At 36.4% G+C, this 13,790-nt stretch overlaps 1 protein-coding gene across 2 annotated transcripts in view; it reads left to right on the top strand.

Moving 5' to 3' along the window:
- GYS2 (glycogen synthase 2) overlaps nucleotides 1-13,790 on the top strand; it is a 76,159-nt gene that overhangs the window by 43,179 nt on the left and 19,190 nt on the right. For both annotated transcript variants that reach the window (XM_030939928.1, XM_030939927.1), the window contains exons 6-11: nucleotides 4,662-4,779; nucleotides 4,961-5,081; nucleotides 7,749-7,855; nucleotides 8,528-8,587; nucleotides 9,066-9,144; nucleotides 10,244-10,357. In XM_030939928.1, the coding sequence (XP_030795788.1) occupies nucleotides 4,662-4,779; nucleotides 4,961-5,081; nucleotides 7,749-7,855; nucleotides 8,528-8,587; nucleotides 9,066-9,144; nucleotides 10,244-10,357 (599 nt within the window). The remainder of the gene's footprint in view (nucleotides 1-4,661; nucleotides 4,780-4,960; nucleotides 5,082-7,748; nucleotides 7,856-8,527; nucleotides 8,588-9,065; nucleotides 9,145-10,243; nucleotides 10,358-13,790) is intronic.

The following is a 13,790-nucleotide window of genomic DNA, read 5'->3' as shown; positions in this document are numbered from 1 at the left end:
GATTAAAACAAACAAACAAAAAAATAAAAAACAAGATAGAACGAGAACCCAACTAATTTGAATAGTGAAGCATTAAAACCTATGGTAGCATTTTTCTTTCCAAGGATTTTCTCTTGGATTCACTTGGATTCCTACTCCCATTCTTCTTTAGGGAGTTTATTCCATCAATATGCTTATTTCTCTCTTGGATATTCCTTTTTCCTGTCTACAGTATCTTTTCCTGAGCTCACCGAAATACTTTCTTTTTTTTTTTGCCTATTCTAAAATGGAAATTTCTCTTGAGGTTGCTACCCTGCCAAATGTCATACCATCTCCTCCTTTCTCCTGCTGCCAAATATCTTGTAAGAGTAAACCATAATTGCTAGGTTCACTTACTCATTCGCCCCTGGGACTCTGGCTTCCAACCTCCAACTCTGGCCTAAAATTGCTTTTCCAAAAATCATCAAATTCAGGGTCATCTAATGTTTTTTATATTTCTTTATATTCTCTAGCATTTAAAGGTGGTGAACATCTGTTTCCATTCTTTTTCCTGACACTGCACATTCTAGTTTCTTTCCAGTATAAACTTTTCTGGTGCTTCTAATCGTTTTTCTACTTTCTTTTACTTTTCAAAGTGGACATTCTCCAAGATTGTATTCTGGGTCCTGCTTTCTCTATATACTATTTTCTTAAATTTTTGTTTTCTTAAGAATATAGCTACAGAGTAGTGGTCAAAGCATGAGCTTTTTGCCAAACTGCCTGTATTCAGCATCAAAAATGATTTTATGTTGAGTATACGTTACTAGCTGTGTGACATTATAAAAGTTGCTTAAGCTCTCTGTGTCTTATCTGCATAATGTGGATAATAATCCTTTCTCTTAGACCGGGCGCGGTGGCTCAAGCCTGTAATCCCAGCACTTTGGGAGGCCGAGACGGGCGGATCACCAGGTCAGGAGATCGAGACCATCCTGGCTAACATGGTGAAACCCCGTCTCTACTAAAAACACAAAAAACTAGCCTGGGTGTGGTGATGGGCCCTGTAGCCCCAGCTACTCGGGAGGCTGAGGCAGGAGAATGGCGTAAACCTGGGAGGCGGAGCTTGCAGTGAGCTGAGATCCGGCCACTGCACTCCAGCCTGGGCGACAGAGCGAGACTCTGTCTCAAAAAAAAAAAAAAAAAATCAATCCTTTCTCTTATCTAGAATTGTTGCAATGATTCGAAGAGTTGACATATGGAAAAAACTCAGCTCAGTGCCTGGTCCATTGTAAAGATTTAGAAAGTATCAACAATTATTATTTTGTGTGGATCACTGTCTAGATTTTCCCCAAGTTCTCATCTATTACTGAGTGCCCACAAACTAGCTTTACCTGGAAGTTCTACCAGAAACTGTAAACACTGCAATCTGGTCTTCTTCAGACTTGCAGTAGAATCATGTGGTGGCTCTGGTGGAAATTGTGAAATCTCTGAACATTTTGTGGCTCAAGAAGGTCAATGGACTTTCAGTAGATCAGTAAACATATAAACCCTCCCGAGAGCATTCTGAAAAAAATAGGATCACGTACAGTAACTATGACTTTGTATTCCTTGGTTTTTCTTGAAGTCCTCCCCAATTAAAAGTTTAACTAGAGCCATTACTTTTAATGCTGAGGGCACAACTACAGAGCAAGAGATAAATTGACTAGATCAAAAACACAGATGGGGCCAGATATGTTTCAAAATATCAGTATATAATCATTGGCAAAAGCTTATTTTTACTACTGTATCATTATGCTTTTGCCATAAATTTGACTCAAAATAATTTAAGATGTTGAAAAGGTGATATTTTCTTAAAAATATTGGAGGGAAGGCAGTATTATAAATTTACTAATTACAGATACAAAACTGAATACAACATATGCCTTAAATATCCTGTTGCTTTAAAAAATTTGTCATTTTCCCTTTAATATAGTCATTAATAGTGTTGCAATTATTGATTTTTGAGCCCATGCTAATACCTTAATATGAACTCTAGCTAATACCATCCTTTAGTCAATGTTTTTCCTTTGTGTTGGCGTTGCCTAACATCAGAAATGTGGGTAACATTGACACTGTCTTCTACTTGGGAACAATAGTAAGAAATTGGTGATCAATGTTGCTTCCAGGGAAAGATCTCTTTTCCAGAGAAAACCTATTCATATTCTATCATATGAACTAATTAATTTTAACTAATCAAATTAATTTAACTAATTTAACATCATTTCTTAGTTATTTTACTACATTTTACTATGATTTTAGGTTATTTTTATATAATGGTGCAGTAATACCATTATATGTTACTGCACCATTATGTAAAAATAACCTAAAACCTATAACCTATATAATGGTTCATTAACATCAGTATATATATATATTTCATGGATGGAAATACTATAATGGTGTTACTGCACTTTTCTTCCCAACTCTGCACTTACATTGGTAGCTTGAAATCAGTCATAATGGGAATATTTACACCTTGGAGAAAGGGAAATACTGAAATTGTCTTTTTCTTTCTCTTTTTCTCTCTTTTTCCTGGAGTACTTTTTGTTAAATTTTACCAGCATATGACTGCACATAGGCCTGTGCATATTCTATTATTAATATGGATATTAGAAGACCTCATTGGCCTAACTCTTTAGGCTAATAAACAGACAATTTCAGGACACAGATCTGCTTTTATAATTGTTTGCAAAACAATTTAGAAAATTGCTGAGGATTACAATCCATAATAAGCTGGTATCCACATACATTCTTGCCTTCTATAGCTTTTTTTTTTTTTTTTTTTTTTTTTTTTTGAGGCGGAGTCTCGCTCTGTCGCCCGGACTGGAGTGCAGTGGCCAGATCTCAGCTCACTGCAAGCTCCGCCTCCCGAGTTCACGCCATTCTCCTGCCTCAGCCTCCCAAGTAGCTGGGACTACAGGCGCCCGCCACTTCGCCCGGCTAGTTTTTTTTTTTTTGTATTTTTAGTAGAGACTGGGTTTCACCGTGTTAGCCAGGATGGTCTCGATCTCCTGACCTCGTGATCCGCCCGTCTATAGCTTTTTGTATGGTACAGTTGTATGACACCACTGCGTCAAAAGGGCAGAGACTCCTGAGCCAGGCTGCTTTGGTTCTAAATCCAGCCTCTGTTACTTTGTACTCACTTGACATTGACCAAATGACTTAATATTCTGTAGGCCAGTTTCTTCATTTGTAAAACAGGGACAATGAAAACAACTTACCTCATAGGGATTTTAAAAAATTATTATATGTCAAATGTAATAGGGCCTGGCACAAAATGAGCCCTACGTAATTGCTGTAGAAAGATAAATACATTTTAAGATGTAATTGTCATACTATACGAATCACATTATATAGTTCATTTAGAAATTACTCACATGAAAGCTTTCACTGGAAACCTTGGCTACTTAAAATTGATTCTACAGTGGCCATGCATGTAAAAGAGTATAACAAATGTCAGATTACTTAATAAAAACTCATAAAAATCAGTAAGATTTTATTTTCCACAAAAAATGACCAAAAAGCCTGGATTGATTTTGTGGAATCATATCAAGAAAATAGGCAGTTAACTGTAAAAGATTTTTTTTTTTCTTTTGAGATGGAATCTTGCTCTGTCACCCAGGCTGAAGTGCAGTGGTACGATCTCAGCTCACGGTAACCTTTGCCTCCTGGGTTGAAACGATTCTCCTTCCTCAGCCTCTCCAGTAGCTAGGATTACAAGTGCCTGCCACCACACCTGGCTAATTTTTGCATTTTTAGTAGAGATGGGGTTTCACCATGTTGGCCAGGCTGGAAAAGATTCTTAAAATTACAAAAATCTTCATAGCCCTGTGATAAATTTTTTTAACATAGCTTCTTTTTTCTTGCTTTTACTTTTATGCTACTAAATGTGATAACCCATGTATTCAACTCAGTAGGTAGTTTCCATCATATGCTATGAGTGGTCCCTCTGTTTCTTGTCACAGACCAATATTTGGAAAACCAAGAATGTCTTCCTGCCTGAGCAACCGAATCTCCTGGGAAGAATGAATCAGTTGCGTTAGAAATAAGAAATAGAAATAAGAATAGAAATTAGAAGTAAGAGGCTGCCTTTTCCAATTTTCCAAATGTACAAAAGGTGTCCCATACACTTGTGGAAAACAAGATGGCAGGAGGTAGTTTAGTGCAGGGTTAAGGAAACAGTATGTTGGGGCAGACTGCATGGATTCTGCTTCGACTTACCAGCCGTGTGTTCTTGGACAGGGTCTTTGAACAAGTCTGTGCCTGAGTTTCCACCTCTGAAAATACAGATAAGAGCACTCACTCCTTTGGTTTGTTGAAGAGATTGAGTTACACTATAAGCCTTTAAAGCAAAACCTGGTGCACATTAAATAATCAATAAATGAATACTATAATAACAATTATTATTGCTATTGATTAACCTGTTTCATTGTACCAGTCCCTCATTGTTATTTTGGTCAGGCGTTTCTGATTTCCTATTTCAATCAATAGACCAAATGTGTTGTGAATTTTTATGAACTGGAAGTTTTATAAATTTTACTTTTTATGGTAGTCAGAAAGTAGAATGTTAATAAGCATCTAGCTTTATAGTTTTAAAGATACTTATTTCTACAATGTACCCTCTTTGAAAAGAGAATTTTAATAATAATTTTGTTTTACTTTTCTAGATGTGGTTACTCCAAATGGCTTGAATGTTAAGAAATTTTCAGCAGTACATGAGTTTCAAAATCTACATGCCATGTACAAGGCCAGAATCCAAGATTTTGTTCGAGGTCATTTCTATGGGTATGATTTTCTTTATTAAAGAAAAGAAGCATCAGATATGAGGGATCTTTGGTAGAGAGAAAACAGAATTGTAATAGTAAATGTTTATCTTTCCCAGCCCCCTTTGTACATTAACAGAATTCTTGTGTACATTTTGTTACTATTGCTATATTTCATTTGAAACTGTTTTGTTTTGTTTTAGTCATCTGGACTTTGATCTTGAAAAGACTTTGTTCCTTTTCATTGCTGGGAGGTATGAGTTTTCAAACAAAGGAGCTGACATCTTCCTAGAATCCTTATCCAGGCTAAATTTCCTGCTGAGGGTAAGAAAGCTTTAGGACATGGTATAACACCCTTGTAGGGAGAACTTTCTTCTGTGGGAAGTGAAGAATAGTTTTCAAGAGAATAAATGATAATAGTATTCCAAAAATGGCTTCAGCCTTTCAATTTACATATTGAAGTTGCCACAGTGTTGACTTTTATATTTGTCTATAATGTCGTCGTATTTTTTTAGGAGAAGCTTAAGCTTATCCCATTATATATGCTATATTTTAAGAAGTCATTATAACATCCCTTTTCCCTCACATGAGTTTGTAATCAATTGAAAAATAAATATAGAGAAATCAAGTGATGGAGAGCAAAATATTAATTTTCAAAAAATTATTGAAGACTATAATGGAAGATGTGGCTTATGTACACGGCAGTAGGCATCCTAATACTGAACCTTGTTTTTACTCTTAGCCATTTAATCATAGGAAGCTCTGACCATCACTCTCCTCCCCCAACTGAAGCATGTGCCACATAGCTGGCAGCCAAACCAGACATCTCTAACTCTCTGTAGAACAGGGCAGACACACACACACTCGGTTCACTCACCTCCCCAGCCACACCTCCTTCCTGCGACTGAGAGTCTTAAACTGTTGAACTAGTGGATGTCACACCACATGAAAGCATGAAGGAGGAAAAAGAAGGTTCTTACTCCCAACAATGTGAAATCATTTTTTCACTCAGGAAGGTGGGATACAAAGTGGGTTCTCAACTAACTGAGCAATACAATATGCATAAATAGAAGCAACTATAAAAAAATGGTACCATGTCATAGCTGTTGATGGGAACTATTGGTTTATATACCAATCCCAATCACATAAAAATACAGAATAAGTAATAGGAAAATATTCACAGGAGAGGAGTGTAGAATTTCAATTTTAATGAGAAAATCTAAACTTTCCTGAGTTTTCTACTACACTCGAGTTAAATTTTTATTTCTTGGACATAAATTTTTTGCTTTAGAGCAGACATTATGTCAAATATGCTAAAAAAATTTACTAAAGCCACATTAATAAGCAAGCAATTCATTAATAAAGTCCAACTCTGCAAAATAGAACTGAAGGCTGAAAAGAGTATTCTTAAATAATCTTACTTCATATTTTCCTAGTATATGTTCATTCAACAAGCTTTATAATGGACTCACAACTATATCAAATATACAGAGTCTTTAGGGACATTATTAATAAATGTATTTATATGATTATTAAATATTCACTTTATTTATAGATTTGAAGAAAAGACTGATTACCATTATACTAGACATAAAAGATAACTGCAATACTTGGAGAAGTTAAAAGAAGGAATTCTCTTTCCACATAGTACATTTATTCTTTGATAGCACATTGGCTGGTCCTAGTGTGAGTTTCCTATTGTATGCCTTTAGTAGCTTTCCCTAATAAAATGTCAGACCCTGGAGGGCCCAGGCTACGTACCAGATGGTAAAGTGCCCCACACTCTGGAGCTAGTCAGTCATTTCCAGAACACATAAACCTCCTTAGAGGTTCATGATTTTAAGTGAGTTTATGCTTTCATTCTTATAGCTTTTTAACAAGTCATTTCCTTTTGAGAGATGCTAAGCCAGCAGTTTAAATGTCAGCTTTGGCACTAACCTGTTGTAGGAACTCAGACAAAATATTTAACCTCTCATTCCTTTCTTTTGACATTAATAAAATGAGGAGAGAAATGCCTATGATACGTGATTATTGGGAGTATATTTAAAGCACCCCAGCACAGTGCTCAGCATGTGCTTGTTTCTTTACTTTAGGGCTAAAAACCAAAATATAACATCATGAGAATCAAGACATTTAGCAGAAAAATGTGAATAATCTATTTGTCATCAATCAACATGAATACGCAAAAAATTTTAAATATTATTTTAGCTTTTACCAAAGCTTAAATCTTCGTCAAATTTCCAATCTGAAATTTTAAAGAATTAATTTTGGTCTTGTAATATTAGCTCTCATTCATGCTATTTTTTTAACCACAGAAAAGCGCAGTGTTATCAATAGCAATTGTTATCTATTCTAGATTGTCAAAGGCGTGAAAATAATCTGTTTGAATTTTCAAACTGTTAATTGACAAATACTGATTGAAAGTCAATTTGTTGCCGGGCGCGGTGGCTCAAGCCTGTAATCCCAGCACTTTGGGAGGCCGAGACGGGCGGATCACGAGGTCAGGAGATCGAGACCATCCTGGTGAACACGGTGAAACCCCGTCTCTACTAAAAACTACAAAAAACTAGCCGGGCGAGGTGGCGGCGCCTGTAGTCCCAGCTACCCGGGAGGCTGAGGCAGGAGAATGGCGTGAACCCGGGAGGCGGAGCTTGCAGTGAGCTGAGATCCGGCCACAGCACTCCAGCCTGGGCGGTAGAGCGAGACTCCGTCTCAAAAAAAAAAAAAAAAAGAAAGAAAGTCGATTTGTTCATTGCCAAGTACTGACTGAAAATTGAAAATTTAATTAAATGTTTAATTAAATGTTAATTTTAATTAAAATTTCTGAAAAAGTCTCAGGAAGGTGAATATAATTTGTCTGTGACTCATAATAACTATTCCTTTTATCTACTGGTATTTAAAACACTACTTTTCTATGTGTAAGTTCAATCTATCATACTTTTAAAAAATCTTTGATAGTTGACTCTATTGTGTTTACTAATTCCTCATCAGATGCATAAAAGTGATGTCACAGTGGTGGTGTTTTTCATCATGCCTGCCAAGACAAATAATTTCAACGTGGAAACCCTGAAAGGACAAGCAGTGCGAAAACAACTGTGGTAATCACGTCCTGTGAATGTTCTCAAGCAATAAATGTAAAAAGATTTCTTTTAAGTGAATGATATCTCATGTATCGCCTTGAACTTTGTTTTTTCCTTAAGATTATTACAGACAAATAATACTTGACTCTCTTTTCATCGTGCTACTATTTTAGATTATTATAATGCTTATAACATTATAGGTGTTATACAAATTTTGGAATGAGCTACCGTTGAAGGAACAAGGCCCTGTAGAAATCTTTAAAGATGAGTCAAACATTTTTTAACTTTTGTGTGTGTGAAATTCTAAAAACATGTCAAGCAAAAAGCTTAGTAATATGACCCCCTCTATACTCATAGTTCAGATTCAACAATGATCAATGAATTCCCGTCTTGTTACATCTATACGTCTATCTACTCCCCCTCTCTGCTCTCTATGCTATTCCGATCATCATGAAGCCAAAAAAATTTTAAGCACTTTGTGCTGGCCATGGTGTTCTGTTGCCTCAGCTCTGCAGATGTCAACTTAAGCTGAATTGGCAAGCAACAAAATAACAGAAGAGACTATAAAAAAGATACCTGCAATTTCAAAGAATGTAATATCAAAGAATGTCAACAAAACAATAGCATTACCATAACAAATAAAGATTAAACATTGTCATACTGTTTAAATGATAAATCTGTTTCAAACAGGGACATTGCACATTCTGTGAAGGAAAAGTTTGGGAAAAAACTCTATGATGCATTATTAAGGTAGGTGCTTGAAATGCTTTGTACTTCAATCACTCAAGGCTTCATTATTCAAACTTAACAATTTAGATATCATAACTTGTTATTTTTCTTCCAAATATAAAGGAATTAATCTTTGAAAGTGTGTTATGTCACGTGAACAGTGTCTTATCCTTCATTTGACAAAACTTGTAAACAGCTGTACAAATAGGAACACAGTTATATGCAGGCAAGTTCTAATTCAATGATGAACTCATTAAGGGTTGATATGTCAGTCTGAAGCTGAGGGAGACTTCATGAGATTTTAATTCAAAATATATATTGACAATGTGTATTAAATATGTACTTAAATATTAAGTCTATATGAACACATTTACTTAATAGAATAATCAACATTATTTATTAAAATACATGAAATGTATAATATATAATCTGATGCTTAGGAATCACTGAATTAGTGCCAGCTGTTTTTATTTTTGTTATTAACATTTTTTCCCTGCAGAGGAGAAATTCCTGACATGAACAATATTTTAGATCGAGATGATCTAACAATTATGAAAAGAGCCATCTTTTCAACTCAGGTAATAAGGAAAAAAGCACCTACCATGTCCCATAGTTATAAAATTCTATCTAATCAGTATTTTAATTTATTGGAATGTGCTAATTTGGAACATTTTTAGACCTGAGGCTAGAAAAGACATTCTTACATAGTCACTTAAATGATTACTTTGGACATTTTTTCATTAGTGGTTTTAAGGACTCCTTAAAAAAATCTCGGCCGGGCGCGGTGGCTCAAGCCTGTAATCCCAGCACTTTGGGAGGCCGAGGCGGGTGGATCACAAGGTCAGGAGATCGAGACTCTCCTGGCTAACACGGTGAAACCCCGTCTCTACTAAAAATACAAAAAACTAGCCGGGCGCGGTGGCGGGCTCCTGTAGTCCCAGCTACTCGGAGGCTGAGGCGGGAGAATGGCGGAAACCCGGGAGGTGGAGCTTGCAGTGAGCCGAGATCGCGCCACTGCACTCCAGCCTGGGCGAACACAGCGAGACTCCGTATCAAAAAAAAAAAAAAAAAAAAAAAAAAAAAAAAAAAAATCTCATGAAATTTGTCTTTCCACTCACTTACAAAATTATTTTTGAATCAATATATTCAATATAAAAATTGTGTATAGCTTAGTAACTACAAAAAAGTCCTAACTATTTCCAAAATATAGAATTTGAGTCACATTAGAGAAAAGAGTATTTCTTAGTCGAGTGGAATTATTACAAAAGAGATAAAACAAATGTGTTAGACTTGCATCAAAATGCTTGTTATAATAGGGAAGAATCAGGTACCGGAGGACAGTCTTGCTAAAAGAAATCAGTAAAGTTCATCTTAAGTCAAGACTTCAAGACACCTTTATATTCCAAATAAGTCCTGGAAGCAGTCAGGAAGTCCAGGTCTCTCATATAGTAGCTGCAGGGGGAAAACAAAAGCTTCATGTGTTCATAGTATGCAAAGGAGATTTTTCAACCCATATCTTCCTTTGCAACGCACACAAGACTTAGTCATCATCATTAGTGCCATCTCAAAAGACTGAAGGTGTGAAGGTTGGATGAAATGTCAATGACCTATTGTTGAAATTAGTCACCCTTATTAATTCTTTCTGCAATTGACATTTCCTTCCCTCTCATACTTCAGCGACAGTCATTGCCCCCAGTGACCACGCACAACATGATTGATGACTCCACCGACCCCATCCTCAGCACCATTAGACGGATTGGACTTTTCAACAACCGCACAGACAGAGTCAAGGTAGAACTAATTGTTTATGTGGGGAACTTGAAACTTACATAAAATATGTTTTCTGAGAATTTATTAGGAGCTTTCCTTAGTTGTTTTTACATCTACAAGAAATATTTTAAGTATTTTAAAGGAAAAGTGGCTCAGTTTCTTGTCTCGGATAACTAAAGTATAATGAATATTTTGGTATAATTCTTGAAAATTGAAGCATATTCATAGCTTTGAGCTATACTTCTAGCATTTATTTCCACTGTACATTACTGCCAATAAGCATAAGGAAATTACTTTTTAATGATACAAATTATTCTAAGAATTATTTGAATGAAGGAATTGTTGATATTAACATGAATTGTGTTTGTTTCTTTCTAATAAAGTTCAACTTAAGGGGATAATATGAGAAGCTTCCAGTTTCGGAGAATGTGGCTGATAATGTTTTTATATAATTTTCTATAGAGCAATTCATTCTTTTGGCTTGAGTTTCTACAATGACTAGGCACAATTTTACTTGCTGAGGACATTTATATGAATAAGACTTGGTTTCTGCCACTGTGGAGCTTAAACTATATGATATTTACTGAGGGCCTGCTGTATTCTAGGCATGGTTCTGGATATAGAACACAAATACGAACATGCAAACAGATAATTGCTTACCTCTACTAAGCTCCATCCACTAATGTTCAAGATCAAATGCCCACAACAAATATTTTCAAATGACCCCACTTTCACCTCTTTCTTTTGTTTTTAGCAGGTGACCTAATTGAGAATTAAATGAATTATGAACTCCTTCAGTGTCCTCCTATGCTGGCCTCAAATATAGATTTTGACCTATCCTTACATTTTTTCCTTCAGGTTCTTACAACTATTCTAAGATTTCAATATGCACATTCTTAGGAAACTTACCTTATCTTTTTACCTTCTGTTCTGTTGTACATTTCATTCTTATCACTAGCTTCTTCTTTTGCTATCTATAAATATTTCTTATATTTCTCCATGTTAAAAAAGTCAAACAAATAAATTTGGCCTTCACCCTCTTTCCCTTTGATGTTTTTACAAAACCATGGGAGAGATGGTTGCTTGTAGAAAAGGTCATCCTTAGTGACTGTTGGATACTGGCAGTAAGAAAGAGGGAAAATGCAAGAATAATAGCCTCTTGGCTTCAGTATTTAACCACTGCTTCCTAAAAATCAAAACAAGTCTTTAGCAGAAAGTGGTTTGAGGGTCATGTCATGAACTGAGTTCGGCTTCTGATGAATTGAGTTTGAGTTATATGTCAGATACACAACTTGAGATGTTTAATGGGCACTGAGAAAACATAGGCCTGGAGCTTACGAGGGCAACCTTGAAGGAGAGATATTGGTGCATGGGCAGCAGTGGACATCAAGGAATGATGACCCTGACACACTGAAAACCAGGTTGAGGGCCAGGGTGGTGGTTCACACGTATAATCCCAGCACTTTGGGAGGCTGAGGTAGGTGAATTGCTTGAGCCCAGGAGTTTAAGACCAGCCTGGGCAACATGGTGAAACCCTGTCTCTACAAAAAATGCAAAGAAATTAGCCAGGTGTAGTGATACATGCCTGTAGTACCAGTTACTAGGGAGGCATAAGTGGGAGGATTCCTTGAGCCCGGGAGGTAGAGGCAGCAATTGTGCCACTGCCCTCCAGCATGGGTGACAGAGTGAGACTCTGTCTCAAAAAAACACAAAATAAAAATAAAAAGACTAGGTTGAATGAGTAGAGAAAAATGTCAGTCCAAGGGAACTTCAAGATTTAAGAGAAAATTATAGGAAGAAAAGTCAAGGAAAGAAAGAAAGAGCAGAGAACAGAAAGAAAAATATTTCAGAAATTGAGGTAGGAGAAATTTTCTTAATTGTAGGAAGACTTCATGATACAGCATTAAGTAACACAAGTAGTTTATAAAATGTTCCATGCTGTGGAACATTTATATCAAACATATCCATATGCACATAGATGGCCCTAGGCCATAGCATTGTTACTGAGATGCCAGGTTTTTTATCTGGGTCCCCTTGCTCGTGAGGCAGAAAGCCAGTCACTGAGAAAATGAGTACTGCCAGGGAAGAAGCCCTGTACGGGTGCTGCAGCCTAGGAGAATGAGAGATCAGCCTCATATTCATCTCCCCATCTGACTAAAACTGGGGAGTTTACAAAAGCGGGGAAGGAACGTAAAACAGGAATTAGGAAAGGATAAAGAAGCAGTCAGGAGGAACGAGGGGTCTGGCATCTCATTGTCTGGATGTGGTGATCTGGTGAGCTTCTGTACCTTACCTGAGGATCAGTTTCCTGAGGGAGGAACTCAGATGAGACAAATGTAAATTTCAAGTTTTAAGATCAGAAGTGTTGATTTCTATGTTTATTTAAAAACCCATAAGTATTATTTCTATAGGACAATGGGGCCACTTTCATTGTAAGTGGTTTTTATTTTCTTATTTGTGCTTCTGTATTTCTGAAATATCTGCACCTAGCACACCTCCTATAATCAGTGAGCTACATCCCTGGGAATGCAGGAATGTATCCATCAAGGTAAAAATAATACTAAGGGATAGAAATAATTTCTAAGAGATAGAGAAATCTATCCCTTAGACTTTTTAGTATTATATACACAATTTAGTATTATAATACCACTTTTTAGTATTATACTTCATTGCAGAGGATGTCAGTACTAACTAGGCCTCATTCTCATATAGTTTAACCTAGGCTGGTCTCTCTCTGTCTCTCTCTGTCTCTCTCTGTCTCTCTCTGTCTCTCTCTGTCTCTCTCTGTCTCTCTCTCTCTCTCTCTCTCTGTCTCCTGGAAAGGAAATAGTAGGGGCACGGAAAGCCTTTTATTTCCCTGTAGATTTCTATTTTTCTCAGAACCTTTTGTGTCACACTTTTATCTAAATCTATATATCTTTTTCTAAGGATCTGTCTGCTGCCTGGCACATGTTACATACAATACATGCAGATAGAAGGGAGGGATGAAGGAAAGTGGGAAAAGGAGGGATGGATCATGCAGCTGGCAGTAGTTTATGCTTCCCTTGCTCTTGGGAAGACTGAGACTGGAAGGTTCCTTGAAATTGGAAGCTCTAAATGAAGAATGCCTTGCTGATCTGTGTTTTAAAAGTGTTTTGCATCAGTGAAACAATTTTCCAGGAATAGAAAAATACCTTATTTCCTAAGCATACGTAACACTTTCATACCTCTGTGTCCTTCCTGATGCTATCATCTCTTTCTGAAATACTCTTATCTGTCATTCTAACAATTCTTCTGGGCTCCAACCTAAAAGTCATTATTTCCTTGCCCCTTTCCCTAACACACATTCCTCTACTCAAGACGGGAACAGTTGTTTCCTTATCTGCATTCTCGAGAAGCATTTTTTCTACTATAGTTGTATGAGTTATTACAACAAATTGTATTTTTAAAAATGTTATGTGTTCATTTCTCTAGA

Source organism: Rhinopithecus roxellana, chromosome 10 (assembly GCF_007565055.1).
Source record: "Rhinopithecus roxellana isolate Shanxi Qingling chromosome 10, ASM756505v1, whole genome shotgun sequence".
In the NCBI taxonomy this organism is placed as follows: domain Eukaryota; kingdom Metazoa; phylum Chordata; class Mammalia; order Primates; family Cercopithecidae; genus Rhinopithecus; species Rhinopithecus roxellana.
Note: the sequence above shows the minus strand (reverse complement) of the source record. Positions and strands in the feature narration are given on the sequence as shown.